Source organism: Galendromus occidentalis, unplaced genomic scaffold (genome assembly GCF_000255335.2).
Source record: "Galendromus occidentalis unplaced genomic scaffold, Mocc_1.1 scf7180000077495, whole genome shotgun sequence".
In the NCBI taxonomy this organism is placed as follows: Eukaryota; Metazoa; Arthropoda; class Arachnida; order Mesostigmata; family Phytoseiidae; genus Galendromus; species Galendromus occidentalis.
In genome coordinates this window covers 188707-215434 of record NW_003805483.1, presented here as the reverse complement: position 1 = coordinate 215434, position 26728 = coordinate 188707, and the positions used below count along the sequence as shown (strand labels likewise).

The following is a 26728-nucleotide window of genomic DNA, read 5'->3' as shown; positions in this document are numbered from 1 at the left end:
CCGCTCTCTGGAGAGCTCTCCGACTCTCTCTCGGAACAAGCGCGGATGAGATCGCTGATCACCTGCGCACCCTATCTCCGCACGCCGAGAGCGACGCGACGCCTCCCCGTTCATCTGTGGCTCGAGAGTATAATGCGACGTGTCTGCGCAGAAATCTTATCATGGGTGCAGTTGGGCACCCAGAATGAATGCCCATTTCGAATCAACGTGGTGACGACCTCTTCCACCTTCTGAGCCACCATTAACAAGCCTCCGAAATATCCAGAGAGATTTCACAAGGGTGTGCCAATTTACTGTTCGAGTATCTCTTGATACTATCGCGCCACTAAAATACAATCAATTTTCACGTCGCACGTCGTGAAATATCATCATCATGGCGTACTCGCTCAGGATGTACTCGGATGGCTCCCCCTCAAGCATCGATGCATTTTATATTTATCGGCGTCGATTCGAATTCGGCAAAGGGATCGAGTTAGCGGGGTTAACATGGCCGGATAGTCCGTCAGACTCCCCGCGTGACTCGGAGCACCGGTGGGGGACCGTAAGTTTCATGAGGGATTCGTGACTCACCTATCGAATGAAAATAGAGCGAAAACACTAAAACGAATCTGACAAATGAAAAAGGATCATCGAGCAATTTCGGTCGCTGCATATGGTCATTTCACCGAGGCTCATGTTCGAGTTGACAATGACAGGCCCGTGGATCCCTGCTCATCCCCCGCGGTGATTCAACCTCCTCTCAGCAGCATGAGTCCGACAGCGCGCGACGCATGAATGCAGTCGACTTCCGTATATTCCGATTTGATCAGCGCGATCTCTACCGGCAGATCGATATTTAGGATCTCCATGCGATCCTTTCACGTTTACGCTTCTATTAGGAGTACTTTCGCGATTATATCCATAGTTATTACTCCATTACTCTGGCAATACTCTGGATCTATGAGCTGGAAGCGAGCTTCCTGTGGAAGGATCACGTCTTTCTTCCTACAAGCCTCGTTACCACAGTCTTGTCTGCCTCCCAGCTCCACCGCGTGAACCGCCTCGAAACGGCTTCCGTCTGAATATACGAGAACTGTCACGGACCCTACGTCATTGGATATTCCGGATGAGTTCACACAAGGCTCGTCAAGCGACATCAAAATTTGATTGATGCCTTGTCCATAACAACAAGGCCGCGTCAGAGGTTGAACAAAAGCAAATATGTCTTTGGTGGAGAGATCAAGCAAACGTATCGACGTGCCACGGAACGATTGCGAGGACGATCAGTGAGAAACAGGAAGCTCGGATTCCGAAATTCTCCATCCAGCCATTCTTCTTCCCATTTAAAAAAGAGCTCCAGATCTTGGGCATTGGGACGTTCTATTTCGCGAGATCTACAGCCAGACGAGCTCGACGTGACGTCGAGGGTACGACGCTAGTTTATTCCTATATTCGGTTCTCGAGAATTGTGGCGACACTATCACCATCTTGTCGGCCGCGCTATCGAGCTCTTCTATATCGGACATGATGAGACCTAGAGCATGAAGCATGAGTAGGACGGCAGTCACCGTGTGGAACTTTAGACGATCGACTTTCATGTCGCCCTCATCGCTGAGCCACTGTTTTTAATTCCTGAGTTTTGGAGTATCTCCGAGAATCGCGGAGCCGCCACAAAGCACATCGTATGGATTCCTCCAACACTTCATCTAATCATTGAGAAAGGTGGCAGCCTCGATGAGTTAGGTATAGACAGCACAAGAGCAGGATCGTCATAAACTTCAAGTCAGGAGACAAAATGGTGCCTGAGTTGTCAAGAACCCAATCGTGGTAAGTTGAGACTCGAGTGAAAACCGTCGGGTGGCTATCACCGCAGTTCGCAACGCCGAAGCTTGTAATTCCCGTCAGTACCTTGAGGGTATAGGGGAGTCTGAGTGGGGTTCTTCGAATCTTACACGATATTCAGCCTGCGGACCTCTTCCGATCAAATGACATACCGGTACTCCAACCCCGTTCAGGCACACCAAAGGACCCCCAGAGTCTCCGTTGCAGGCTGCTTTGCCGTTCCCGCCTGCGCATATGTGCTTTTCGTCAATGACAACGTCCCTCACGTCCATGTAGAGTCGACGGCATTTCTCCCTGAAAATCCGTGTACAGGCTCAGATTTATGTCAGTTCTGCAAGAGAACGGATCTCGCCGTTCTGATGTCCGAATGCCCCACAGGATTCCCCATTTCACTCGCCTTGCCTTCCACTCATCCATTCCAGATCAAATCTGCTCGACTCTGAGGGGGATGGGAAGCCGGAGAGAGTAGGAGGAGGACTTGTTCCCCGAAACGGGGAAAAGAAAGAGAACGAGGAAATCGGGAAACTCGAGCAAGTTCCAGAGTATCTTAATTCCACGGGTCATGGAATTCTACAGAATGAAGCCAATGAGCGAATCATCGTATTAGGCTACTCGTTGGGCGCACGAATAAGAGGGAATGTCCTCCGGTGCTCGCGAGCCATCTTGAGAAATTCTCGAATCGAGGATGGGAAATAATTGCGAGCACTCACTGATTGACCAGGTCCAATTTCACTTTCCGGAGTATCAGAGGGTATTCATCTTCGTTCGCGGACGTCGTTCCCCATCCTGACGTAACACAATTCGATAGACTACCATTCTCCGCCATTTGGATCGGCATCAGAGACGGGGATAGTGTGAAATTTCTGTGCAATTTTATCACAGCGATGTCGTTCTGAAAAATCCGTGATCACTTTGAGAAGGGATCGAATCGATGGAACGAGTCTCCCAGGATTAATTCAGCGAATTCTTCGGATGCATTGGAGTCATTATCGGCTATAGCTTATACGAGAACTCGCTCGAGACTCCCAGCGAAGTCTGAATGAACCAACCCTGATAATCGTAGAGTCGTACTCGGGATGTACTGTGATGTTTCGGGGATAGCCTATCTTGTGTCGGAAACTCTGCAAATCATTTGAGCCAGCCACAATTCGGTATTCGGCGTTCTCCTGTAACGAGCGGAAGATTTCCACTTTCTTGAAAGAAGAGCTTTGAGAGCGCTCATCGTCGATGTTTAATCCGCCAGGCTCTCGATGCTTCCAACCTGTATGCAGTGAGCGGCGGTGACGACAAGGGAGGGACTGATTAGGGTCCCACCGCAGACGTGTACGTGTTTTTCCGTCCAAAAATTCGAGACCACTTTCTGCGGAGAAGAAGGAAAGCTTCATTGACGATCAAACAGAGGACCGAGCAGGAAGGCGAATCCTCTTGGGAAGATCCCTCGGCAATTCATTTCCTCCCGGTTCAATGATCGAAACATCTTCGTCGAGAACGACGTCACGAGCTCTAGCATGCGACAGCTGAGAGCATTCTCGCCGGAGCTCCCCGCAGAGATCCTCTGAATGAATCGGACAGACCCTTGGTCGGTTCTCACTCTTTCGAGGAGCTGATGGCGGTATCCATACCTGGAGGCTGACTTGCCATGGGAAGGAGTTGGGTGGCGCTGGATCGCCATTGATAATGTACAGATCTGCATTTCGAGGAGCACTGACACCGAGACCCACGGCCACCGCGAATACTTGGGAGAAGAGAAATACTTTAGCACGGAACAGTCCAACTTGTGGCAGCAATACTCGGCGGGATTCATGATTGCGAGCGTTGTACCGAGTGATTGGAACCGGAAAGCGAACATTGAGGAGCGTTGAACAATAGAACCGCCGCGGGACTGGTGGGATTTGCTGGCCGGCGTTCTACCTTCTGTACTCCCAAATGCGCTGCGATTGCGTTGGCGCGCCCTTTGATTCTGTCGATATTATCGTTGAGCAGACCATGACGTTTTAAGCATTTGATCGACGATAGTTCTTCTGTTCAAGGTTATCGAAATTATGGAGCGCACATTTTCGGATTCACGGGGAATTTCACACAAATGCATTCGGATCCATGCCATTCCAGCCTTCGCACGAGTTTCTACGCGGCGAGGGAGGCTTTCTTCATTCATTCTTGACATTGAGCCAGAGCTGATAAGCAGATGTGAGAGTTCGTCCGAACCCGACCGATCTCCCGGGAATAACGCTGCAGTGAACCTCGGACCGGTGGGGGTCTTCCCCCGCCCAGGCTGCTCCGTGCTCCACCTTGGGAATCCGAAACAGGAGCTCCCGAGGGCATTGAGAGACGAAGCCGCCAACTCCCGTGCGCTCTTAATGATGCGTCAATTGTGATCAGTTAAAGTCGATTAACCGAAGGATCCCTCAATCTAGGGTTCCAGTTCCCATCCAGAGGGGTAGTCCTCACCACCCGTCGTCGGTCGGCTATTACTCAAGAGTTATTATCTGAAAAGAATACAATTACGCTACTGCTGCCGGATGTGATCGTCTCCACAAAGTCGAATCGGAGTCTATGAGCGGGAGAGACACCGGGCAGAGGGAGACGACGCGACTCGATGAGAGCGAGGAATCTCGATCGTTCGTAAGGGGCAAGACATAATATAGCGCATAATCGCAACATCCGGGGCACAAGCGCGATGCACAAGCCCTCGCCAAATCGGTCTTCGAAGTAGAGATCTCACTGGATTCATCGAACTTTGAGTGGTGGAACCGGTTGCCGCATGTTCGTAGGTGGAATGTGAGTTTATGAGTTATGGGAATGAATTATAGGAGACAACCATGGGTATATGTATAGTCCGACACCCGAGCGTCTTTACTTGAAACTTCGAGGAGACGATGAGCTCATTCTCGTCCTTTCAACCGATCTCGGGGGTTTCGTTGTTTGGTACTGGTTTTCTCGCCATGAGGACCGCAGGTCGAATCGGTGGCTTCGTAAATGCCATGAAACTCGGATCCAGCTCAAAAATGCTCTCTGATGTTATAGTCGAGTAAATCACAACCAGCGTTACAATTAAAGTAATGCCGATGTGAAGCGCGGGACATAGGCTCTGGAGGCGAAATGCAATGGGTTCCTGTGGATTTCGAGAATAGTATTCCATCGGGGGAAGAGAGCAGAACTCCTGGGTATCAACCACGTTGCTCACAATCCGCGTCAGATCAGCTCTGTCGGAGATTCACCTCAAGTTTATCATCCGTCGGGAAGTCAGGGTGTCTAAAGTCAGCCAGCTTGATGACCGCAGGTTCTTTGTATTTCGGTTTTGAGCTCGACGATAAATCCTTGGTCCGAGTGTCCGAGTCCTCTCTCCGGTGGAAGACGAGCCTTGCGAGGGAATAGTTCGTTAAACTGATTGAACGCTCCCGATACGCAGCTCATCGAATTCTGTTTTCACTAGCGGTGGGCTCACTTTGAATCCGGCGCTCGAGAGCCGGTCGCGGTGAGAGTCAAACCCGCGCTCTTTGCTTCCAACGTGTTTGCTCTTTCCTTCGATATTTCAGCGGGCGGATTCGAGCTCAAAGTCTCGATTTGACAATAGTTCAAGTCGGGTACAATGCTCATTTTCATCCATAATGCTCGGCCTCGAGGTGAGGACATGATTCCTCCTCACTCTACGTATCGAGCGACGGAAATTTTCACTCACCTGCGACAACCTTTCCCGGCCTTCATCGTCGATGTCCCGCATGAGTCCACATCCACCGCGGAGCATTTTCCGATTCGGAGGTCTACTAGTTCCACCACCGAGCAGACTATGTTATGGTATATGGCGAACGACGAATCGTCGGATGAACGTGTCGTAAGGTCAGAATTCTCGACTATTTCAGCTGAATAACGTTGTTGGCCGCGGCTTCGCTGTAACAACGATACCTAGAAACGATTTCAAAGGAAATTGCCCATGGGTACACTGAGCACGAATTGCCTTGAGAGAGTTGTCAGAGTTCTAAGGGAATTCAAGATAGAGGGACCCCGATAAAGTGGATAGAGCTCGGGGGGATCGAAGTTCCCGGCGTCGAGTTCCTCAGACGGAGTAGAGCTCGTATTGAGTTTTCTTCCGGTGGTAATGCTTGCTGTGCTCTCCCCGATGAGAACACCCCGGAATGGATAGAATATGCTGAGCTTCGGTCAGCCAGGCTGGGGTTGGGATGTCTACGCTTAGCCGTAGTAAGCAGAAAGACAGAAAAAAGTGACAAGAGTTGAGGATTCTCGGACCTCATCTTCGTCAACAAATTCCTACGAGACTGTCATCCCTCATTTGGGATAGCTTCTTGCTCTGCTCCACAAAGCGCATCCCTGGATGATCCGGGATATTCGAGTTGTCATTCTGTCATTTTTCGAGTTTTCTGCTTTCTCTAAACGCTAGAAAGTCTCATCTTGGCTGGGATTCGTGATAAGGAGTGGAGGCTTTCTGGGCAGTCGCTCAGAAAACGTCGCGCGTCGCCTCTTGTCGCGAGGAATGTTGCACGGATCGTTATCCCTGACCGATCTCGGCTCGTGATTTCCTGTTTCCTCGGATCTGAGCGAGTAATCAATCAGGAATTCCGAGACCCCATGGTGTCGAAGATATATCAAATAAGGAAGAAATGAGTCTCGGTAGTTAGCCTCATACTGAACATCGGGAATGGTTGAAGTCTCATACAGAAGATGGAATGGCGGGATTTCTAATCTTGCAAGAGCTGTCGGGATGCAGAATGAGTCTGATTTTAATTTATTCGAGTAAATAATTAAAGCCATCAGCATCTGGTAAATTCGATAATATTGGAGAGCGGACCAGACCCGGAGGGTTGGGTCGATGCCGACCGCTACTAGTGAAAGCTGACGGCGTTGTGGAATGGCCCGGCGTTCTGCGAAGAAAAAATATTTTTTTAATAGCTGGGTAGGGTTGTCCGGCGTACAGATCTTCACTGATGAGCCCTGTCGCACAAGGTACAGAACTCTCTTCCACGTACCTGACGATTCCTGGAGCCATGCGACAGCACATTTTCATTGAAGCCTCCTCCAGCGTTCCTTCGGAAGTTGCCTCGGCTACGGAAGCCATAACGTTGATCGTTCGAGACTCGATGGTAGTCGTAAAGCTGTTGCACCGTATCCAAGCCGAAGGTCTCGATGTTTGGATTCCTGGTTCGTTGAGGGAACCACGGCTTTCGAGGACCCATGCCAGCGGAGTTACTCAAGTTGTCGAAGAAAGATTTCTGCTTATCGTAGGGACTCGAAACGAGATCATCATCTTGAGGTATCTGCTTTTCGGGGCTTGTCTCCGGTGATTGCTTCTCAGGATCGAAATCTTCGACGGACTCATTCAACTTAAGTTGGGTGAATTCTTCGATTCCCTTCTCGAAATCGAACTCCTCCAGAGAATTGCCGGAAGCTCCGGGGTTTCTTTGAGGGAAGCTGCCCTCGCTCTTGGCTCCTAGACCGATCCAATCATTTCGAAAAGATCTGTTCGAATTTCCGAAGACTCGTGGACCGCGGGTGAAGGTCCTCCCTCGCGAGTTCAAGTCTCGCAGCGGGCCCCGATGGAATTCTTGCTCGTTCCACTGGAAATTTGTTGGAGAACCGATTAACCCACGGAGACCCCTGGGCTGAATGAATATTTCGTTCTGTTGGACCGGTGATCGAAAGATGGAGAGCTCACGTCGTGGCGGTCGTTCCGGCGATTCCCATGGACATTGACGATAGCAGGGTCTCTGAGATCACGGAAATCTGCAAGCCAAAGTTATCAGAACGTAATCGAGGGCCTCAACTGAGTGATTTCGGGCGGCTCAATGATCTCTGGGACGAGGTCACTCACCAACGACGCTCAAACTATTCACGTCGCCAGCGTCGAATTCGACGCATTCATATGTGTCTTGCACAGCCGGGAAGAAGTCTTCCGCTCGACGATTCTCAGTACCGAAAGCTTTCACTGAAATGCCATACGCTGGAGATTTAGATCCGGGAACTCAAGAGTTCGTCTGCAAGAGAGCACCCCTGCTTCGCGATAGGGGCTATCCTGCTTCTCGCTTCAATTCCAAGGATGACGGCCCCGAGAAATCTTCCTTTCCGTGCACATGTTTCACACAGCAATGCTATCGGCAACCAACTCGGATTCCCTCTTCGGGAAAAACTGGCCACTCACCATCACTGAGAGTGAAAGTTTGCTTCTCGTTGTTCATCGTTAGATAATTTCCCTCGTAGCGGCACAGGGAGCGCGTGATGACCGCTACTCTGTCTCCTCGTCTGACCGGCATTTCGACCTCTTTTCTGATCCGGTTTTGAAGTAGTTTTCCGAAGAACCTATTCGCACTGGAGGGGATTCGAGGAGCCGCTGCCTCGATAGCTGACAGAAGTGATGTGACGTGCCTTGGATAATATGCGGTGCACGTGAGAGATCGCTACTGCGCTTCCCAGTCAGCGTTGTCTCTCACACATTCATACTGCTTGATTATAAAAGAACTCCAGCAAGACACGAAAACCAGGGACCGAGTATTCACTGAATTGAATAACCATGTAATCGATCTCTGCTCTATACAAATACCTCGATTGTTGCGACATTGGATGAAAACGATGTGCCGGAAAGGCTTTTCAGGACTTCGCCAGGACGGATCGGAGCTGACTTCACGAGATCCGGGACTGGGACATCAGAATCCCCCTTCGAAGTCGCTTGGATTCCCGAGTCTGTCTCGAGACGATGGCATGGACCGCCTGGAAACGCCATCGGATAAAGCTTGCGGTCCCAGGATCCGTAGCCGTAGGGAAGCTCTCGGAGAGCATCGAGCGGTTGTCCGTGACAAAGTCAACAAGTCCGTGAGAAATGGTCCTTCCTGAGTTTTGGAATTGCTCTCACTCAGTCAGTGGTCGGATATAGGTATGCCTTTCCATTGAATCGCTTATCACAGACCCTCCGAACCGGTCAATCCCTCCCGACACCGTCAATCCCCGACATTGCATTCTACATGGCTCGGGCCCGTGTAATTCCGTAGTCCAACGATTCATTCCGGCATGTGTCCGGCGCATCGTCCCTCCCGCTGCTCGGTTGGAGGTTTGGTGATCACAACCTGATCTGATTGTGAGGATGAACGGCGAAATCATCGAATAGCGGGGTCAGGAGAAACTAGAAGTACAAATACGGGCATCCTCGTCAAGGATACGGAATGCAGTGGGCCCATTCCAAGATGATTTCGGCCTCTGCTGAAACTCAACCCTTGTGCGATACTAATCCGCGGGGAACGTGCCAGCAAAGGCGGCGTGCTTCCCTGGTCGACAATGAGCTTAGCGATGACGAGATGACATTTGGGCAAATGCTTTCGGTAAACGATGGAACGGGGGGTGTGGCGTTTGGTCGCATTGGCTGACGACATATGTGGAAGTCGAGACCTCAAGCTGAATAGGCGGTCCTCCGACCCCTCTGCATCCTTCAAAAAGGGTCTCCCTCGAACAACAGCCTCTCAGCTGAAACATTGGATTCGACTGTCGCCATCATGAAGCTCGTCCTTTCAGTGATTCTATTTTCCGTGAGTTTATCCCCTCTGATTCGGCGTTCGGCGTCTTCATCGATAACCGCTGAGGGTTCTCGACAGCAGCTACTCAGGAGAGATTTCTTTGCAGTTCCTGTGGGGAGCTCATCACTGCTCGCCGAGACGAATATTCATGTTGAGCTTCCCGAGGACAGGCGTTCGGAGCCATCTAGCCCACTTAACGATGCCGGACCGCAACGCCGAAAAGTATGTTATGAAGTGCCGATGATGTTCTGACACATCTGGCCATCTGAATAGTCACCTTCAGAACCGAGATGAACGGCGTCTTGATTCCATCGGTTTCAAAGCTCTTCAATCCGACAGGGAACGTCCTAGCGCTGCGACGAAGCGCAACATCGCTGCCATGGCGCGTGACAACCAAATTCCAGTCACGAAACGTTTTGAGGAAGACGTCATTTTCGAGGACGACGGGGAATTCTTCCTGCAAAAACGCGACTATGGAGAGGAACTCGGCACCGATGCTGCCTACGACGATCCTCGAGACAAGAACGATCGTAAAATTTGTGAGTTGCTCTCCCTCATGAAAACCTCCGTGAACGCTGCTACTCGTATACGGGGAACAAGGGTGGATCCAGTCTTTTTTCTTGGGACAGGGGCAAGTCATATTTTCAGGGGGGAAAGAGCCGAGAATGATGGCGCGCCACCTCGCGGCCCATGCTTTTGTATAGGGATCGAAGATTCTTGGGGGGGCATGGCCCCCTGCTCCCCCCCCCGGATCCGCCACTGACGGGGAAATAGATTGAAGGTTCATTCATTCTCTAGATAAACGCGACGAGGAAGCCATGAGCCGAAACTACGATCGGAGCCACGATATGGTTCCGATCCTCAAGTCCATCAAGTATGGGTATGTTGAAAAGCGCCTGATTCTTCCATTCATTTCATCTAAGATCATTCCCCGTAGCCGCGATGCTGCATCCGGTCGCTCCTCAATACGACATTCCCGGAATACTTTTCCAGGCAGGGTTGACCTCAAGAATAAGCGGAACCTGCATCGAGGAGAGGAACAATCTCTGAAAATTCATTCAAGCTTACACGCAGGCGGTGAGACGGAATGCGGCCTCATTATTATCTTGAGTAGGCTAGGAGCACTTTCCGAATCCCCTCCCACACCTCGCGGCGCCTTCGCGCGAACCACACTCAGCCTCACCGAGAATCAATCGCTGCACATTCTGTTATGTCACATTAGTGGAGCCTGATCGCCAGACTGGTTATCATCAATGGAAATGGAGAAAACAATAAAGGAAAAAATACCGAGCTCTCTTCTTTTCGGATAATATATGTCGCTGTAAGACACTCCCGTAAAAAATGTCCACCGAATATGGATTAAATTAGGCTGGACGGCCCGGGATACATCCCGCGACGCTTCCTCACAGCCAGCAATATTCCAAGCGCAACGATACGTTCATGCATCCAGCTGGGATAAGTAGATGCCCCGAAAGGAGGGGGTACAACCGATCCCTCCCTATATGCCAGATCTGCTGCATAGGGAAGACAAGCGAAATAGGATATCCGGTATTTAATAGGAGAGCATCGGATTAGCCTCCCGTATTGGTGCATCGTCCTGAATGTACATAGATAAATACACGCATCAAAATTGTCATGCGCTCAGCTGTTCTGACGATATGACTAGCCGATGAAGTTCATGACGACTAGATGGAGGACCACATGCGCGAAGATGAAGTCACCGAAAGCTCTTTGCGTTGACAATCCGAAGAACTCGGCCTTGTTCGCTGGATTGGATTGAAGTCGCAGACAAACTGAAATGGGAGAAGGAATTCATTAGGAGGTTTCGGGAGTTCGATCTCGATTCGCATAGGCATTTGGAGACCGAGCTCCGAATAATGTACCAGGAGCTGGGCGCAATGAGGCTCCCAGTCGATACGACTACCTGAGACTTCTCCAACACTCACCAGCAAGAACGAAGGAGGCGACACAGCTAATGAATCCAGCCAGGAAGCTGTTGAACGGAAACGTTCCAACCAGGCAGCAATAGACGAACTGCACGATCCCCGTCAGCAAAACATAAAACAAGTAGGCGTCAATCAGCTTCAACCGACTGCTCGTGGACTGCTGGTACTCCGAATAGAAGCGCTGGAGGACAGCGATCAGGTTAGTGTTCTTCGTCGGGGCCATCTCAATCGACTATGCTGTCGGAAGGCGAAGAATTCTCTGACAGATCTATCGAAGCTGACACCCGGCACAATGATGACCAGCTACGTGGCTTTGTTGGTACAGATCCCGTCGCTTAGAGATAAACGACGGACCGGGATGTCCAACACTGAAAACGAAACCACTCGATATCGAAGAAAAACACGCGACTACCTGTGTTGTTCCCAGCTATCCTCGCGGAGTTTGCGCCGGAACTCAAAATGATCATCCCAGTACGCTGTTTCACCTGCGGGAAAATCATTGGCAATAAGTGGGAGGCGTATCTCGGTCTTCTGCAGTCGGAATACACCGAGGGAGACGCCATGGATGCTCTCGGCTTGAAGAGGTGAGAGGCGGACTCCCTTGTGGACACTGTAGTCTCTCTTCCTTTTGGATCGATAAGGACCCAGTCTGACTGGGGGCGAGTTTCCTCTATTGGCACCATTAAATTGCCCGATCCAGGGATCTTATTGAGTAACGAATTCACAAAATTCTCAGGTACTGCTGCCGTCGTATGCTGCTCGGTCATGTCGACATGATCGAGAAACTTCTTAACTACGCTCCGTTGGAGAAATGAAGCTTTGTATCATTCGAAATATCGTGGTGGCTGTAAATTGCATTTGTAAATAAACTCTCTGAGCTGTCTCCCGTGACCCGTGATGCATTCGACCGGATGGGGTGCTCTAGCTGGCCGTATACCTCGGACTCGATACCCAGTCATAGGTAGAGTCAGTCGACTCGTTGGATTCATGCTCGGGAATCGATGCCTCCTCCTCAGTTGGACCTTCTGACCGGATCGTACGCTTCAAACACACGGGCTGTTCACTCGGAGACTGTACCTGAGTGAAGATCGGCTCGAGACCGTGATCGCGCAGGGACATTGCCCGACTGGGTGGCGCCTTGCGAGCCGGACTATTGCCGCAGTTGCAAAGGAGTCGCGACTTCTGCTGAGGGACGACGTTCGTTACGAAGAGGATCACCTCGCCAGTTGTGACGTTTCCACGCATAGAGGGAGAAGTCAAACGGAGGCGGACTGTCAGACCGACTTACTCAGCACTCCCACTCCAGCTTCGAGCCGCAGCTCGATGACAACGATTCCTCGGAAGAGTCTCCCGAGCCTCCCCTCCTCTCTGACGACAATCCGATTCGATTTAATTATTCGTGGGAGTGCAAACGCAGGGTCAGGCAGATCTGCGGCCGCTGATAATCGAGAGAGCAATGGACCTGAGAGGCGTCTCACTGGGGTCGGCGATTACGCGATTATCCCGACGCAGATGAGAGTATCTGTCATTCGAGAGATGGCGAGATCTGCGGAATTACAAAATACATTGCGGAGACTCAAATCATCGATCAATTACCACGAGATGCGGTTGCATTCGATGATGACGTCGTTGGAAAAGAGAGAACTCAGCAAGAAGTCGCGTCTGAGGCTCAGACTCTTGAAAGGTTCGCTCATTTGGGGACTTAAATTCCGACAATTATGTTGGGATGATGATCGGTGATGATGGGGCAGTGATGATGATCCCCTGATCGGATTGTTAGAGACTCAGCCCGAGCTCTATCGCAGAGGAACTCGATGCCAAGCGAACGAATTGCTTCCCGAATGACGATGATATTGGAAGTCCCAAGGCTATGGCTCGCATTCAGCAGCAAATGAAGGGATTGTACAAAGCGACGGTCTTCTGGTTCACGGTGATGCATTCGGTTCTGTTCGGTCTGGTGCTCTCGCTCACCGTAGAAACGAGCGAGGGGGAAGAGCCGGAATAGTAGGATGTTTGACGCATGGAAGGGATCGATGTCATCGATTTCACATGGAGATCAACCAAGCCGCCCCCGGGTGGGTGCACCTTCGACATGACAACCAATATGAAGGAATCTAGCTCTATAAAAAAAATCTGTAATCCGCTAATCTGGTATCCTGAGTTGGTATGACAGTCGTTTGATTTATACTAACGAGCCCGGAATCACTGAGTCATCCTTATCCGTTGATGGACAGGGAAGACTCTTAATCGGGATCGACAGGGAGTCGGCTATCGCTTCATCTTTTCATAAACACGTAGTTTCGTGCATTCCGTGCCGGAAACGAGGCTCTACAGCGTAGTCCACAGAGCCGCAAACCGCGCTTCGGACCCTCTCGCCAGCGACTCTCCTTCCTTAATTCCGGGGAGAGGGAAAAGGCGAGAATTCATAACATTCGATGTTGTTGAGACCGATCTGATATCGGCCGAGTCCGGCTGTCATACGCAGGCTGTCATTGATACTGTGAGACTCCCATCGAATCAAAACTCCAAACATGGTGCTTTGTGGTGGAATTGGAGCCTTGAAGGAAGTCGACGACGAGTGCCGAGAAGTGTTGGCGCATGTGAGTTTGAATGCCGCTTCGACAAGTAGTAGTTCGCTTCCGCGATGCTCGAGTGCGTGTCAATAGAAATTCCTAACTTATTTTCAGGTCCGCGCCGAATGCGAAGGTAAAGCCGGAAGACAGTTCTCGCACTTCGAGCCTGTTCATTTCAAAACTCAGCTAGTCAATGGAATAAATTTCTTCATTAAGGTGAGCGCAAAAATCGAGATTCCCGGCGTTTCAGTCGTACTCACGGCTGCGGGAGGTCTTATACTGTTATTTCGAGTCGCATGTGACACATATTGATATTGACTCACGCTTCGCTTTTTCCTAATTGACCATCGGCGTCGATCCGACTGCTGATTCCTATGCGGAGCCTCATTTCGATTACGGTCTGGCTGACTTCGACCGGGAAAATTTATGCGGACCCGTTTAATTCAGTCATGCGATCTCCCAAATCATTGAACAAGTTCGACTTGAGGCAGATTTCAGGGGAAACCGTTGCCCCGTATCCTCGCCCTGTATTACAATGAGATGATCGTAGCTGACTCATAACATGTCAATCCATCATTTGGAACTGGAACATTCGAACAATGTCGTCTCTGACGGATGCTCCATCCCGAGCTGCAAGTGTGAACGGAAAGTTCCTCTAGAATCTCCGGGATCATCGTAATCTCTTGGATAGGGATTATTGGGCCTCCGGGTCCGGGATTTTCCACGGGATTCCGGAATTCGCATTTTCTCCGAGAGTTCGAACGAAGAGCAAGCCGTCGAGATCTGTCGGTATTCTGTGGGGAACTCACGCCTCGGACCCAAAGGTTAATCCTTCTTCATTTCAGGCGAAAGTCGGGGAAAGCGATTTCATTCACGTCCGCGCACACAAAGCCTTCGCCGGCGAGATCACCCTGTGGGGTATCCAGGAAGGGAAAGCTCTTGAGGAGGAGGTCGAATATTTTCAATGAATCGTTTCATTGTCCCATCTTATGGTCCCCAGTCGGTGCGGACGATGTATATGATCAATAAAGGCTCCTAATTCCTCTTTTAAAAAACCGTGTGGACATCTGTTCTCAAGACAGACTCGTATCAAGTAGATGTATGTCCATGACTCATTACTTCATCCTGTGTGAAGTTTATAAATGCATGGTTCTTCCTGCCGTCCCTCCTCGTACGAAAGCCTGACGGAAGCCTCAGCTAGTAGATACGTGATTCAGATGGATAATTATCGGGGAATATGCTGTTCGGAGGCTGGTGTGATTATCGCATGAGTCTTGCCGCCGCTCCTGGAGTCACCGGAGTGGTTGTCGATCTCGGCCTCGAATGAATGCCTCGCAGCGCGATTCCCGAATGTCTGCAAATCGTGTCGGGAAATGCACTGCGGTAAGGTAATATTTTCAGTCTCAAACTTCTGTACAAGGCGATCCGTGAGAAAAATCAAGCGACTGACACGCTGCCGTAGTATGTTTGATGACCGCCAGAGGCGCTGACGTTCCTGAGAACGCCTCCCGCACAGCTCAGCCCCGTGTGACGGTCGGCAACGAACGAATGGCCTCTCTGACAGTTTGCAGCGAGCACCGTGCTGAACACTGAGCATTTGTCGAAGATGGAAGACGTTCCCGTTCTCGGTGGTTTAGGAGAAACCAAAGAAGTATCTGATGATGTGCGAGATCTCACCGAAAAGGTAAGTCTGCGCTCCATAGACACGAAAGCCGGTTCCCGTGAAACCCCTGCACCTCACCATTCGAACTAGTAGAAAAACAAACGGAGCCCAATCCGTCGACGAGCTCCTACGTCTGGCGAGGAGATGGGAGCCTTCAAGTCGTTTCTTTTCCGAAAATGGAAGCTGTTATGCGCCGATTCAGATTTTTGCCATCTGCGAGATGTCACCTAATTTTAATAAGCGTGACCTCGTCGTGCAGGTGCGAGCTGAAGCCGAGGAAAAAGCCGGCAAGAAGTTCGAAGTATTCGAGCCAGTGAAGTACAAGACCCAAGTTGTGGCCGGAACCAACTACTTTATCAAGGTAGGTCTGTGAGAACGTGGTGTTGCGCTATATTTTCCCAGGGCATCCATGACTCATATCTCTAACAGTTGGTTGCCTAGAGGATAGGCTGGTTGACTGTCAATCCCAAGGTCACTTCGACGATGCGTCATATTCGTTCTGAGCATGGTTCGGTGCGGAGAACGGCGCGGCGTGGTTGATGTTCAACTTGACGAGAATCTCTCCCATTCTGCTTTTTCGAACATCGCTCTCATACGGAGCTTTCCATCTTTATAGTTAGGCTGAAACTCGAGTTCAAAACTCGAAAGCTCACTCTGACAATATTTCCCGGATTGCAGGTGAAAGTCGGGGAGGACGATTACATCCATGTACGCGCTCACAGATCCCTGAAAAATGAGGTTTCTCTGTGGGGAGTCCAGGAGGGCAAGAAGGCTGAATGTGCTATAGAACATTTTCAATGAATAAAGTGAGCAGTTCCGTCAGATCGAGGTGTTGTTTCTGACGAAAATGATCGGCCTCGGCAGCGGAAAAGCCATGGGTTCGAAAGACTATCCTAAGGGAGAACTCCTATTAGAGAGAGCGACCGCAACACAAATATTGGGGATACGTTTGTCACGCACTTCGACGCCGATATCGGCTATTGCATCGGGGAATGAACTCTACTCGACTCGCCGGAAATAGAATAACGGTAGCTCAAAGTGACCTAAACATTTTTTATTCACAGAGAGACATTTCTGCGATTCGAAAATGATAAATTTTACACCTTCTAGCGCTGCCTGTACATTTACCGAAGCACCGAGACGGTATATTCACATTTTACATACAATGTAGTGCTCTACACGACAAATTCTCCTGGGAGACTACGACGTGGTCAACGCCGCCATGAGATGTTCCATTTTGTTCAGGAAAGTCTTGCCCTGCATTCGCTCGAGGGACACCTCTTTGAAAGGACCGTTCAGCAGATGCCACTTGCGATCTTTCACGAGAGACGATGGATAGAAGTCCTGCTGCTGCGGGCAGGATGATAGAGACACTTTCACGCCGGCCCCAGGACTCACTCGAACGGCTAGAATTCTGTTGAGGGAAGAATAGCCGTTATCGACAGGACTCGACCATAAGCTGACGTCGCCGTAAATCCTCATGCTGGCCTAGGGTCATGGATGTGGAGAACGGGAAACTCACTTTTCACCATTGGGAGATGCCATGACCACCGAGCTAGCGTTGCCGAGAGGCTCTACTCCCCCAACGCCCACGGAACCACAAGTGGAGAGAACTTTCCAGCCAACGTACTTAGCCAGAGTCTGAACGGCATTTACTTGATGTTGAGCGACTTGGGACATCAGCAAGAAACGCAGTTCTGGAGGCTCATAACTAAGCTTGATGACTCTTCCGTCCCTGCAGATGAACCGAGATTACCAAAAGGAATTCCAGGCGTGACTTTGCCGCTGAAAACAGGCGTCACGAGCCCAGGTGTCGATTGATTATTCGGAGTGAATTGAGATCGAATCCGAATATCGAGTAGCGTCTCACCTCAAAACAGCCTTGAGGCTCTTCTCGCCTACGTGGATCACGAGGGGTGTTCTACACATTGTTTCGTAACCATGAGAAACAAGTTTCACTTTCACGGAGTTGTGGGTGGGTGAGAACATCGCAACCCAATGAGCGACGATCAGGGGATCTTTGATTTCACAGGCGTATTGATCGATCATGTACATCGTGCGGAGCCGGAGTACTACGTGTTGGGTTTGCGCGATGATTTTCTCGAGGATAGTTTCGCTGGAAAAATGGGACTCCATTATCGAACGTTCCAAGAGACTCCGCTCGTTCACCGGGACTCGGAGAAGGGGAGTAGGCGCAATACGTCCTGGATGCTCACTTTTTCGACATGTCCATGATTGTGTGTCGATCGAAAGCTTCTGGACCAGCGAGCCTCTGCCTTTTGTTCAGACCCAGCGGGGCGCTGGCAGGATGCGGCATCGCATGGTGCAGCATGTTGTAATGGTATTCACGGAGAAGCTGATGCAGGGAATGTTCCAAGACGTGCTTGTGATCGAGACGGGATTGTGGTGCTTGAACCTTGCGATCGTTCAGGGTCCGGTGGCACAGTCCGATGGACAGTTGCACTCCCGGGAACAGCTGAAATCGAATGAAAATTTCAGTAACGGGGACTGGAGGGGGAAGCTCGTTCCGTGGCGTCTAAAACTGCGAGGAAGAGTACTCGATGATCAGAGTTAACTATGTGGACGCATTATACTCACCGAACTAGTTATTTGGTTCCCTACGACGAGATTAGGAATCGACGGCTGTAATTGCACGGCTTCGCGAGCCAGCTGAGCGAAGAGTTCATTGCAAAAAAGTACGTTCTGCGCAGCTTCTAATCTTTGTTGCCACGGAGTGTCCGCGTTTGAGAAGGCGTCCTGAGGGAGATTTATCGAAAGCTGACCGCTGGCGATGGTTTCCGTGTCTGGAAATTCAGCAATAGGTGTCAACGAGTTCTATTCCCTTTCGATATCGTGGGCGAACGAATAGAGGCCTCGATGTAGTTAGAGTTCGCATGGCAAGAAAATCATATTTCGTCGGAATATCGACCTTTCTGAATGGTGACTTGGATGTAGCTGATGCCTTCCAGTTCACTAGGGAGGGTGATTTTCACAGAGCTCGGGGGTCGCTGCGGTTCCGGTCCTTGGGAGTGATCGCCTTGGTACATGGCCATCGCGTGGGCACTTTTAGCGACTTCGAACGTCCCCGACTGCCAGAAGCGGGAGCCAGCGCTCTTGTAACTAATATCACCAAGAATAGAATTGCCGGCTTTCCTTAGCCTCCAGGCTTGACGCATCGAAAGCAATTCGGAGTGGAAGTCTGGACAAACTCGACGACCCATCTGTTCTTGCTGAGTTGCTCCGCGCAGATTGGTAGCTCCTTTGATCAGAATGTCGCCGGCTGTATTGAGGGCTTTCTTCTTCGCCAAGAGAATGGCGCTGGGCTTGTGTTCTACTGGCTCTTGGCTCACAGGATCGAGGACGAGGTATTTCTTCTCTTTAGCGATCGCCAAAACGTCAGCCAGCACGGACACCTCAGTAAGAGCAGACTTGAGTTTATTCCGAACACCGTCCCATGGCCACAGAGAAGGTTGGAAAGTGGCTCGAGCCGCCGTCTCCTCCTGAAAATAGAAGCAGTTAGATTTCGAGTTCTGAGCAAAAGAGCCGACGGGGGTCATTTCTGTTTCCCGGGCATCTTTATGCAAACAATCACGGGCTCTATATCTCTGCCGGCTTGACGGACTCACGGTTTTCGCGTCGTCGTCTTCGACTGTGAAGTCTATTTTGTGGGCGAGTTTGGTGAGCTTCTCACTCATGGTGGGGGGATGCGTGTAGACTTCTTGGCCATCATAGTGGATTTCCTGCACGGCATATTCCTGACCAACCTCCACCGACACGGCCACATTGACGGCATTTGCCGACATCGACGTCATTTTAGATTCGACGCGTCTCGGTATCCGGAATGAGTTCGAGAAACGAGGATTGAGCTCAGAACCACCTCCCTTTTGAGGTGAAACGACGAGGCGAATCGAACAAACAAGACAACATCACACGAGAAGCTTCTGAATCTTGCTTTTTGGGATTGAACCTGTAGTAGAACACATCTCATTCGACTTTCGCAACGAATGATCCCCTCTCGAAAGTCACGGGAGACATTCGAACTACGTTCTGGAACTCGAGTTTGCCTGTCCACGAATTTGCGATGGTCTTACGAGCGGCGTCGTTCCGCTAAAAACAAGCGCCGTGTGCTACACCGCAATCCGTGCGTTTGTACACTTCGAAGAGGTATCCGCGGCGCGACGTAAATTCCCCGGAGCGGACTTCGGATCTTGGTTCTTATGCAATCGGATCACGATCGATACTCGGGTCGTTCCTCGGTCGAACGGTCGAAGTTTCCCAGGAGATAGCCCTGCCGGTCCTATCTCACAGCGAACATCGGATTCGACGCAACGCAATCCACACTTTCCGAGTTCCGAGCTTTAGGTTTTTCGAACGTGGTCGTCTGGTAGTGAGTGTGGAGAGCTGCTGCTGCGGCTATTGTTGTGGAAAATAGTTTCCGCCCCTTTTATTTTCAGCTCAGGCTCAAGTCCGCCTATTCTCCAATCTTCCAAAGTGAGTTATTCGAGCGGCGTTCAGATGTGAGTTATGAATTTGGTGCATGGGCTGGGCGAATTTCGAGACGCTGTCAATTATCCGATAACTTTTCACCGGATTTTCCGCGCCGCGCCACCATGAGTGAATCGATCGTGAATGAAAACCGTGCCCTACGACAATTCGCTCTGTCATGTCCTGGCTCCCCAGCATCATGATTCATGTACTCCCTCTTATGAAATTTTCCCCCAGGCTGCTCCGGCTGTTCGAGTTGCTCTGAAATTTCTCAGCCTCGAGTCAGTTTTCAGAGCGACCATTCCGGGATGACAGTGCCCATCCTCGCATCGTCGACCGAAGAATTCTCATGAGATAACAGAAACCTTCTTCTGTCCCCGCCAGAAAGCTATGAATCAAGAGCGTATTGCCGGTGACGGAGCCGAAAGCGGGAATTCGGCATCGGCAGTGCCTGACGTTGTGCCTCTGACCGACAGTGGGGAGAGCGGATCATACGCCGCGAGCACCACGGCTCAACCCCCGTCGACCGACTCAGACAGGTGAGCACGTCGATGAAAAAAATTTCGTTCAAATCTGAGTGCTCGCTTTCGCATCGACATTACTCAAACATTCGTCCAAGCTGTGATAGTTCGAATGACGCTGTCTCCGTTGCAGCCGATCCAGATGGATTCCGAACAAGAACTACCTTCGCGCGCTCAAGTCCATGGGTATAAGTAAACGAGACGCGATCAAGGCTCTTTACCACACGAATAATTCGTCGGCGGACCAGGCAGCCAGCTGGGTTTTCGAGAACGACGTCGCAACGGTGGAAATGCCACCCGGGGTAAGAGTCAAACATTTTCTTTAGTGGAGGAGATCTACATCAGCACCGAGATATTCTACCATAAAAATTCAATTGCCACAGCTGAGCGCGTACGACGCTCTCTCTTCGCCGGATGGTTCTTCAGCTTCGTCTTCTGGAGATGAGAACGATGATTTCTGTGATGAACTGCACAAAATGGTTTTCGTTGTGAACTCGGAGTTGGGAATGGGCATCGGGAAAGTTGGTGCGCAAGTGGGCCATGCCTCCATCGGTCTGTTCCGCATTCTTATGAGTGACGAGTTCAAATATGGGAGGATGCTCTGTGCTTGGGAAGATTCAGGGTGAGTCAGGCTTTTATTATGACTGATGATATATCAGACGAGATTGATCAGCTTCGAATGCCAGGCGAGTGAAGTGCTTTACAATTGAGTAAAATTCCGAACTCCTGCTTCCAGAGAGACGAAAATCTGTTTGAAAGGCAAGAACGCCGCCGAGCTGCTGGAGCTCGAGAAGAACGCCCAACAGTTGGAACTACCGTGCTACTTGGTCGAGGATGCTGGACGCACTCAAATCCCAGCCGGATCGCTCACTGTGCTATCCATCATCGGAAAAGTGGAAGATGTCAACAAGATAACCGGAGATCTCAAGCTGCTCTGAGAGGCGTCGGAGGAAGATCTCGGATTAAGTTTTCCTGTCAGGCGTCAAACGGATTTCCTCCTCGCCGAATTCGCGGACAATCTTCAATCTTCTAACTTAGAGTGGAAAACCCCCGCTGTATATATCGGATAGTGACATGGCCGTGTCTGTTCGCGGGGGCCAAGAGATTGATCATACCGTCATTCATTCATTCATTGTCCGGCATCGATCCGATCCCTGATCGACCGGGATCCGCAACTCGATCTCTTCTGTTCATAGATCTATCACGACGTAGGTAGCTCGAAATGCTATCTATCCCTGTACAATAGCCTCTATATTTCGTACGCTCGTTCGCATGTTTGGGGCTGCAACTCGTGTAGGAGTGTTATCGATTATCACGAGATAGGCTGGTAGCACGTTGTACATATGAACCTCTCCCAACCGTCTAGGAGCATCCGATCTCGGAAGGAAGTTCCGAATAGACGGATAAGACTCCTGTCCAGCGTCTGAGAAGGGGTCCTGAGGTGCTCGGTAGAGTTTCCGGGATGTTTTCAAATCCGAAATACCCGTGTTGATCAATAAATGAGTCACGTCATGTCAAAGAAAGACGCACGCTTGTATTCCTTCGATTCTTTAATATGCACAGGACTTTTCATTCAAATGTCTAGTACAGGAGAGCGACACGCCAGACTCGGCATCGAAACCCATTTAGAGATACAAGCCCTCCGGCATGCCCTCCTTCTTCCTATAGAGTACATTTTCCTTGGACTTCTTGAAATCTTCGTTGGTCACCTTCATTCTCCTTTCACGTAGCGCCATCAGCCCGGCCTCGGTGCAGATGGCCTTGATGTCGGCACCTGGGGAGGGAAGAAGCGATTACTTTCAAGGAGCACAAATCGGATCGATCCGGAAAGAATCGCTTCGAAGATCAGATCCGGCGATCGAGTCGCTCGCGAGATGGAACTTACCCGATAGGTCGTCTTTCGCCATGACGAGCTCGTCTACAGCCACGTCTCCGGCCAGAGTCATCCTAGCGGTGTGGATGGTGAAAATTCTCCTCTTGGTCTTCTCATCTGGGAGGGGGAATTCGATTTTCCTGTCGATTCTACCCGGCCGGATTAGGGCTGGGTCGAGAGTTTCGATGCGATTCGTTGCCATAACCACTTTGACATCGCCTCGCGAATCGAACCCATCCAACTGATTCAGAAGCTCCAACATCGTTCTTTGGATTTCTCGCTCGCCACCCGAGTTGGAATCGTACCGCTTCGTCCCTACAGCATCGATTTCGTCGATGAATACAATGCTCGGCGCGTGCTCCTCCGCAACCCTGAAGAGTTCACGGACCAGTTTCGGACCGTCTCCGAGATACTTTTGAATTAGCTCCGAGCCCACGACTCTCAGGAAAGTTGCCGACGTCTGGTTGGCCACGGCCTTAGCGAGAAGAGTTTTCCCGGTCCCTGGCGGCCCGTAGAGGATGACGCCTTTCGGGGGTCGGATGCCCATTTCCTCGTAGTACTCTGGGTGGGTCAACGGTAACTCGACGGATTCTTTGATTTCCTGGATCTGCTGATCAAGTCCTCCGATGTCCGCGTATGTCTCCTGCGGAGCCTTCTCGAGCTTCATAACAGTCACCATCGGGTCGGTGTCGTCCGACAAAACACCCACGACCGCGTGGACCTTATGGTTCAGGAGCACGGAGCAGCCGGGCTCGAGTTGATCCTTGTCCACGAAAGACAGTATCGAGACGTAGTGTTCCGATCCGACCGACGTGGATACGATGGCATGATTGTCATCGATGATCTCTTCCAGGGTTCCCACCGACATGGGCGAGCCACGGTGGTCATCGACCTTTGATCTTTCCTCTTCATGTTTCTCCTCCTGGGGCTTGAGCCGCTCCTGATTCCTTAGGAATTCTTCCTCCATCAAGAGGTAGTCCTTTATTCGCTCGAGTTTCAGGAGCTTGAGCCGACACCGGGCATGTGGAGTGACCAATGGCAGTTTCGAGGCAGCAACCGGTCCCTTTGCGCGTTTCTTCTTTTTCCCCACTCGGGTCGGCACTGGGGGTTCATATTTCTTCTTCTCCTTGTCTGCCCCGTCTTTCCCACCGCCACCGGATCCGCTTTGGTTTTGTCCCTGTGAAGAGGAAATGACTTTGAGAAATTGATAGAGCTCACATAAGTTGGCCGCCTGGCTCCGGAAAGGTGCCAGCGAAGTGACCATGAGTTTGAGGAAGCGTCCTCCACGGATGTTCCCGTCGGGAGTCGGTCGGAATCAGTGGAAATCAGAGACTCGAGGGAGTATTGTATCACCGGTCACTCCGAAATGGAGGAATCGGGAGAGATTCGCGGTGCCGGGATGCTCCTCATTCCCAAGAGTTAGGGCAGTCATGAGCATCCGACGGATCATGTAATCTGCTCGCTGTCCTAGGTATCGCTTGGCCATTGTGACCCACACGTTAGTTTAATTTTTAGGACCGAATCGGAGATCCAGCATCTGAGTTGTCGATGGACTTCTGATTGGATCGGGTGAGCCGATACCCGAGCTTCTCCGAGTAGGGTATTTGAAAGGCCCGAGAAAGCAACCGAGAGGTGGACAACGTTCGGAGTTTCGCGGGGTCATTCTCTCACCATGGAGCGTCGAGGCCTTCAAAAAAGCGAACTTTTTCTCCCGGACCAGCAATGACTTACCATTTTCACAGCACAACACCGCAATCAGAATTCCCAAAAGTGACTTGACATACACGGTTGGTTCACAGAGCTTTAAGCAGACGACTTTCGAAACTCTTCTCACCTGAGGCGAGAGCTGGTCCACATGTCTGACGATGATTTCTGCTGGAAAATTGTGCGGGGCCTGCGCGCGATTCTTGCTCCCCCGAGCTCCGTCCGACAAAGTTGTCCGGATGAGCAATTCGAAATTAACCGAGATTTGGGGAAGTTCACCTAATCCAGAAGACTCGAGCTGCGATGGAGCTCTTCCTCGGAGCGGGAGGGAACGAGGACTTCCCGTCAAGTTTTCCGCAGGCTCTCCGGCGAAGTACGGAGTCGAGGAAATAATCGATCCCGACCAGATTTGCTATTAGAAAACGGCGATCGATCTCGCCGGTTTTACTCGAGAACGGGCCCAGCTCTTTTTCAACTGGGAGTGGGTCGCTCTCTTCTCACGCATCGAATACGTAGAGGGAGCTCGTTAAGAAGAGTCGAACTCCTTATCGAAAAACTCGGAAAGTTCAATTTAATGAAATCCGACGAGACGTCCGGATGATCACAGTATTCCTGTTCTTCTCATGCCGGTCTCGTCGATCGACAGCAATCAGAGAGTTGCCGTCGGGTTTGCAGGGCTGACACGGAAGTGGAGTCTCAGGGATTCCGTGGGATGGATTTTATAAGCTTCGTCTGGCGGTAACGGTCCGTTTTCACTTCCCTATTCCCTCGAAGACTTCGCAAGACCAGAAGACTAAGTGAGTGAGCTCCAGGACCAAATATATACGAATCACATCGTCGCTAAGGAAACTTTCCTCATCGTATCCCGACGATTCAGCTCGTGTGAAACGTCCGCTGCCGTTTTCAGCACATAAATTCCTTCGATGCTTGATCGAGTCAGAAATGCCGCAACCTATGCCGGTGGAAGTCTTCCTCACAACAATCGATCTACGAGGAGCGATCCAGTCGGATTCACGAGTACGTCGACAGCGACAAAGAATCGAATGAAAGTTCATCCAGCTTCGTTCCTATATCGTTCTTCAGAATTGACACCTGGCCTCCTTATTTGAGCGTTTGATGCCGGTTTTTATTGGAACTATAGAAAAAAAAACATAATGGAGCTCCCGTCTCCAGGGTCGGATCATACTGTGAGTACAAGATCGTTGTAAAGTAGATTCCTGCTAAGATCGAGTCGATTACTCGCTCCGGAAGTGGTGCAACATTTCTTCGCGGGATGTAGAGCGACCGCGTAGATAGCCGTAGACGATGATGGGACCGCCGCTCTGAGCTCACCGGCCATTGTGAAGTGATACACCTTGCCTCCCTCTCCCGCCAGAGTGATCTGTAAATCGGGGATTCGCAATTAAACGACAAGGTTCTCATTAGCTTGTCATTCTCTTTCCGACAACTATCGCCGAGCCGTCCGGCGTTGCACCTACCATATCGTTACAGAATTTGGCCACGAAACAGTCCTGCTCGACTTCAGCGAAGACAATGGCTGGGGTCATCGATTTCGTGTGCAATACGGTTGGTCTGTGTCCTCCAGCGACCACGAGCCATTCCTCTGATTCGTCGAGGGAAACGGCACCGACCCAAGTCGCTCCGCTGGCCGATCTGGAAATCAATTTTCGGTTGATAAGGGATAATATTCAGCGATATTACGGGGCATGTAATCGGCTATTTCATGTTCGTTCGAGGAGACGAACTCGACAGCAGGGCTCCTTCCTCTACCTCAATCTGTCGTGTTTCTTGATGTCCACCGAACAGACAGTCTTCTTCGACCTCAGATCCCAAAGTTTCACGGCGCCATCTTCGCCGGCCGAGTACAGCTCGGTACCGTGCCTGTTTATGGCGAGGTCGTGCACGTAATCCTGATGCTCTTCGAGAGCTCCCAGGAAATGCCGAGTTTCGAGCTCGTACACGTAGATCTTGTTGTCGCCGGCAGCCAAGTGCATCTTGCGTTCGGAGTCGCTGAGCGCGATCGCGTTCACTTCCGGCTTATTGAGCCCTCCGTGAATGGGGAGGCGCACCGCCCAGTCAACTTCGAGCTTCCCTTCTCGGATAGCGCTCCAGTGGAAAGCAAGAACTTCGCCGACCCCTCCCGCCAGGAGGAAGTCTCCTACAGAAGTCAAACAATATATGGCTCCGGTGGAGACCTGTTGTCTGGTGGATGATTTTAGGGCTTCTTCCTGAAGATCTTCATCCTTCAGGACCTTGTCGATATCGAACAGCAGCAGTTCGCCGTAATTGTTCCCACACACTAGTAGGCGACCGTCTTCGGAATAACACTGGCAGAGTACCTTCATGTAATAGTCTATGAGGGAGGTCTGCATTTTTGCTGGTTCTCTTGCGTACCCCACCGAGGGTCTCAGTCTAGGATAGGGTGTGCAAAAGTGAACCAGTCGACGACACAAGATGGAGCACCTCGTCCTCCTCCAAGCGACGGAATCCCTACGCTCCGGCCGATGAGCTGTTCTGGACGGCGATCCGATGAATCGTCTAAGATCGTGGTAGATCGCAGGAATGGAGCGAGCTCTTCGTTTTTACTGCAGTGGAGTTTCAGCTGATGCTCGTCGTTGAGCGCCTCCG

At 50.8% G+C, this 26728-nt stretch overlaps 9 protein-coding genes across 10 annotated transcripts; 4 read left to right on the top strand and 5 right to left on the bottom strand.

The window, feature by feature from the left end:
* Positions 1 to 1637: 1637 nt before the first annotated feature.
* LOC100905008 (chymotrypsin B) lies at positions 1638 to 3702 on the bottom strand. The gene is made up of 7 exons (XM_018640657.1): positions 3643 to 3702; positions 3444 to 3556; positions 3083 to 3181; positions 2871 to 2987; positions 2532 to 2713; positions 1974 to 2115; positions 1638 to 1887 (listed from the first exon to the last, which is right to left on the bottom strand). Exons 1-7 carry the CDS (start codon positions 3668 to 3670, stop codon positions 1690 to 1692), a joined length of 879 nt encoding a protein of 292 aa, XP_018496173.1. The 5' UTR covers positions 3671 to 3702; the 3' UTR covers positions 1638 to 1689.
* Positions 3703 to 6541: 2839 nt separating this feature from the next.
* LOC100899289 (uncharacterized) lies at positions 6542 to 8189 on the bottom strand. The gene is made up of 5 exons (XM_003746297.2): positions 7973 to 8189; positions 7646 to 7759; positions 7490 to 7557; positions 6804 to 7391; positions 6542 to 6698 (listed from the first exon to the last, which is right to left on the bottom strand). The coding sequence occupies exons 1-5, from the start codon at positions 8082 to 8084 to the stop codon at positions 6660 to 6662; spliced, it is 921 nt and encodes a 306-aa protein (XP_003746345.1). The 5' UTR covers positions 8085 to 8189; the 3' UTR covers positions 6542 to 6659.
* An 810-nt stretch (positions 8190 to 8999) lies between these two features.
* LOC100899432 (uncharacterized) lies at positions 9000 to 10621 on the top strand. Of its 2 annotated transcripts, XM_003746298.2 has the most exons (5): positions 9000 to 9347; positions 9442 to 9557; positions 9675 to 9874; positions 10134 to 10215; positions 10329 to 10621. In XM_003746298.2, the coding sequence occupies exons 1-5, from the start codon at positions 9315 to 9317 to the stop codon at positions 10336 to 10338; spliced, it is 441 nt and encodes a 146-aa protein (XP_003746346.1). In that variant the 5' UTR covers positions 9000 to 9314; the 3' UTR covers positions 10339 to 10621. The 2 variants fall into 2 exon arrangements, with proteins under 2 accessions (XP_003746346.1, XP_018496174.1); XM_018640658.1 differs by lacking the exon at positions 10329 to 10621 and having other exon boundaries at positions 10117 to 10212.
* A 251-nt stretch (positions 10622 to 10872) lies between these two features.
* Dad1 (dolichyl-diphosphooligosaccharide--protein glycosyltransferase subunit) lies at positions 10873 to 11612 on the bottom strand. The gene is made up of 2 exons (XM_003746300.2): positions 11282 to 11612; positions 10873 to 11128 (listed from the first exon to the last, which is right to left on the bottom strand). Exons 1-2 carry the CDS (start codon positions 11502 to 11504, stop codon positions 10998 to 11000), a joined length of 354 nt encoding a protein of 117 aa, XP_003746348.1. The 5' UTR covers positions 11505 to 11612; the 3' UTR covers positions 10873 to 10997.
* A 2094-nt stretch (positions 11613 to 13706) lies between these two features.
* Positions 13707 to 14909, top strand: LOC100899574 (cystatin-A2). The gene is made up of 3 exons (XM_003746299.1): positions 13707 to 13881; positions 13969 to 14070; positions 14700 to 14909. Exons 1-3 carry the CDS (start codon positions 13813 to 13815, stop codon positions 14820 to 14822), a joined length of 294 nt encoding a protein of 97 aa, XP_003746347.1. The 5' UTR covers positions 13707 to 13812; the 3' UTR covers positions 14823 to 14909.
* A 448-nt stretch (positions 14910 to 15357) lies between these two features.
* LOC100899149 (stefin-C) lies at positions 15358 to 16341 on the top strand. The gene is made up of 3 exons (XM_003746296.1): positions 15358 to 15538; positions 15777 to 15878; positions 16196 to 16341. Exons 1-3 carry the CDS (start codon positions 15461 to 15463, stop codon positions 16316 to 16318), a joined length of 303 nt encoding a protein of 100 aa, XP_003746344.1. The 5' UTR covers positions 15358 to 15460; the 3' UTR covers positions 16319 to 16341.
* A 214-nt stretch (positions 16342 to 16555) lies between these two features.
* On the bottom strand, positions 16556 to 24170 carry LOC100899005 (mediator of RNA polymerase II transcription subunit 17). The gene is made up of 9 exons (XM_029112341.1): positions 24128 to 24170; positions 22409 to 23573; positions 22210 to 22297; positions 18447 to 18835; positions 18116 to 18321; positions 17734 to 17993; positions 17388 to 17633; positions 17040 to 17252; positions 16556 to 16931 (listed from the first exon to the last, which is right to left on the bottom strand). The coding sequence occupies exons 1-9, from the start codon at positions 24128 to 24130 to the stop codon at positions 16718 to 16720; spliced, it is 2784 nt and encodes a 927-aa protein (XP_028968174.1). The 5' UTR covers positions 24131 to 24170; the 3' UTR covers positions 16556 to 16717.
* LOC100898860 (probable peptidyl-tRNA hydrolase 2) lies at positions 19911 to 22035 on the top strand. The gene is made up of 5 exons (XM_003746294.2): positions 19911 to 20008; positions 20387 to 20541; positions 20657 to 20825; positions 20907 to 21145; positions 21260 to 22035. Exons 2-5 carry the CDS (start codon positions 20393 to 20395, stop codon positions 21459 to 21461), a joined length of 759 nt encoding a protein of 252 aa, XP_003746342.1. The 5' UTR covers positions 19911 to 20008; positions 20387 to 20392; the 3' UTR covers positions 21462 to 22035.
* Positions 24171 to 25229: 1059 nt separating the features above from the next.
* Positions 25230 to 26728, bottom strand: thoc6 (THO complex subunit 6). Its single transcript, XM_003746292.2, has 3 exons — positions 25871 to 26728; positions 25579 to 25753; positions 25230 to 25481 (listed from the first exon to the last, which is right to left on the bottom strand). The coding sequence occupies exons 1-3, from the start codon at positions 26470 to 26472 to the stop codon at positions 25281 to 25283; spliced, it is 978 nt and encodes a 325-aa protein (XP_003746340.2). The 5' UTR covers positions 26473 to 26728; the 3' UTR covers positions 25230 to 25280.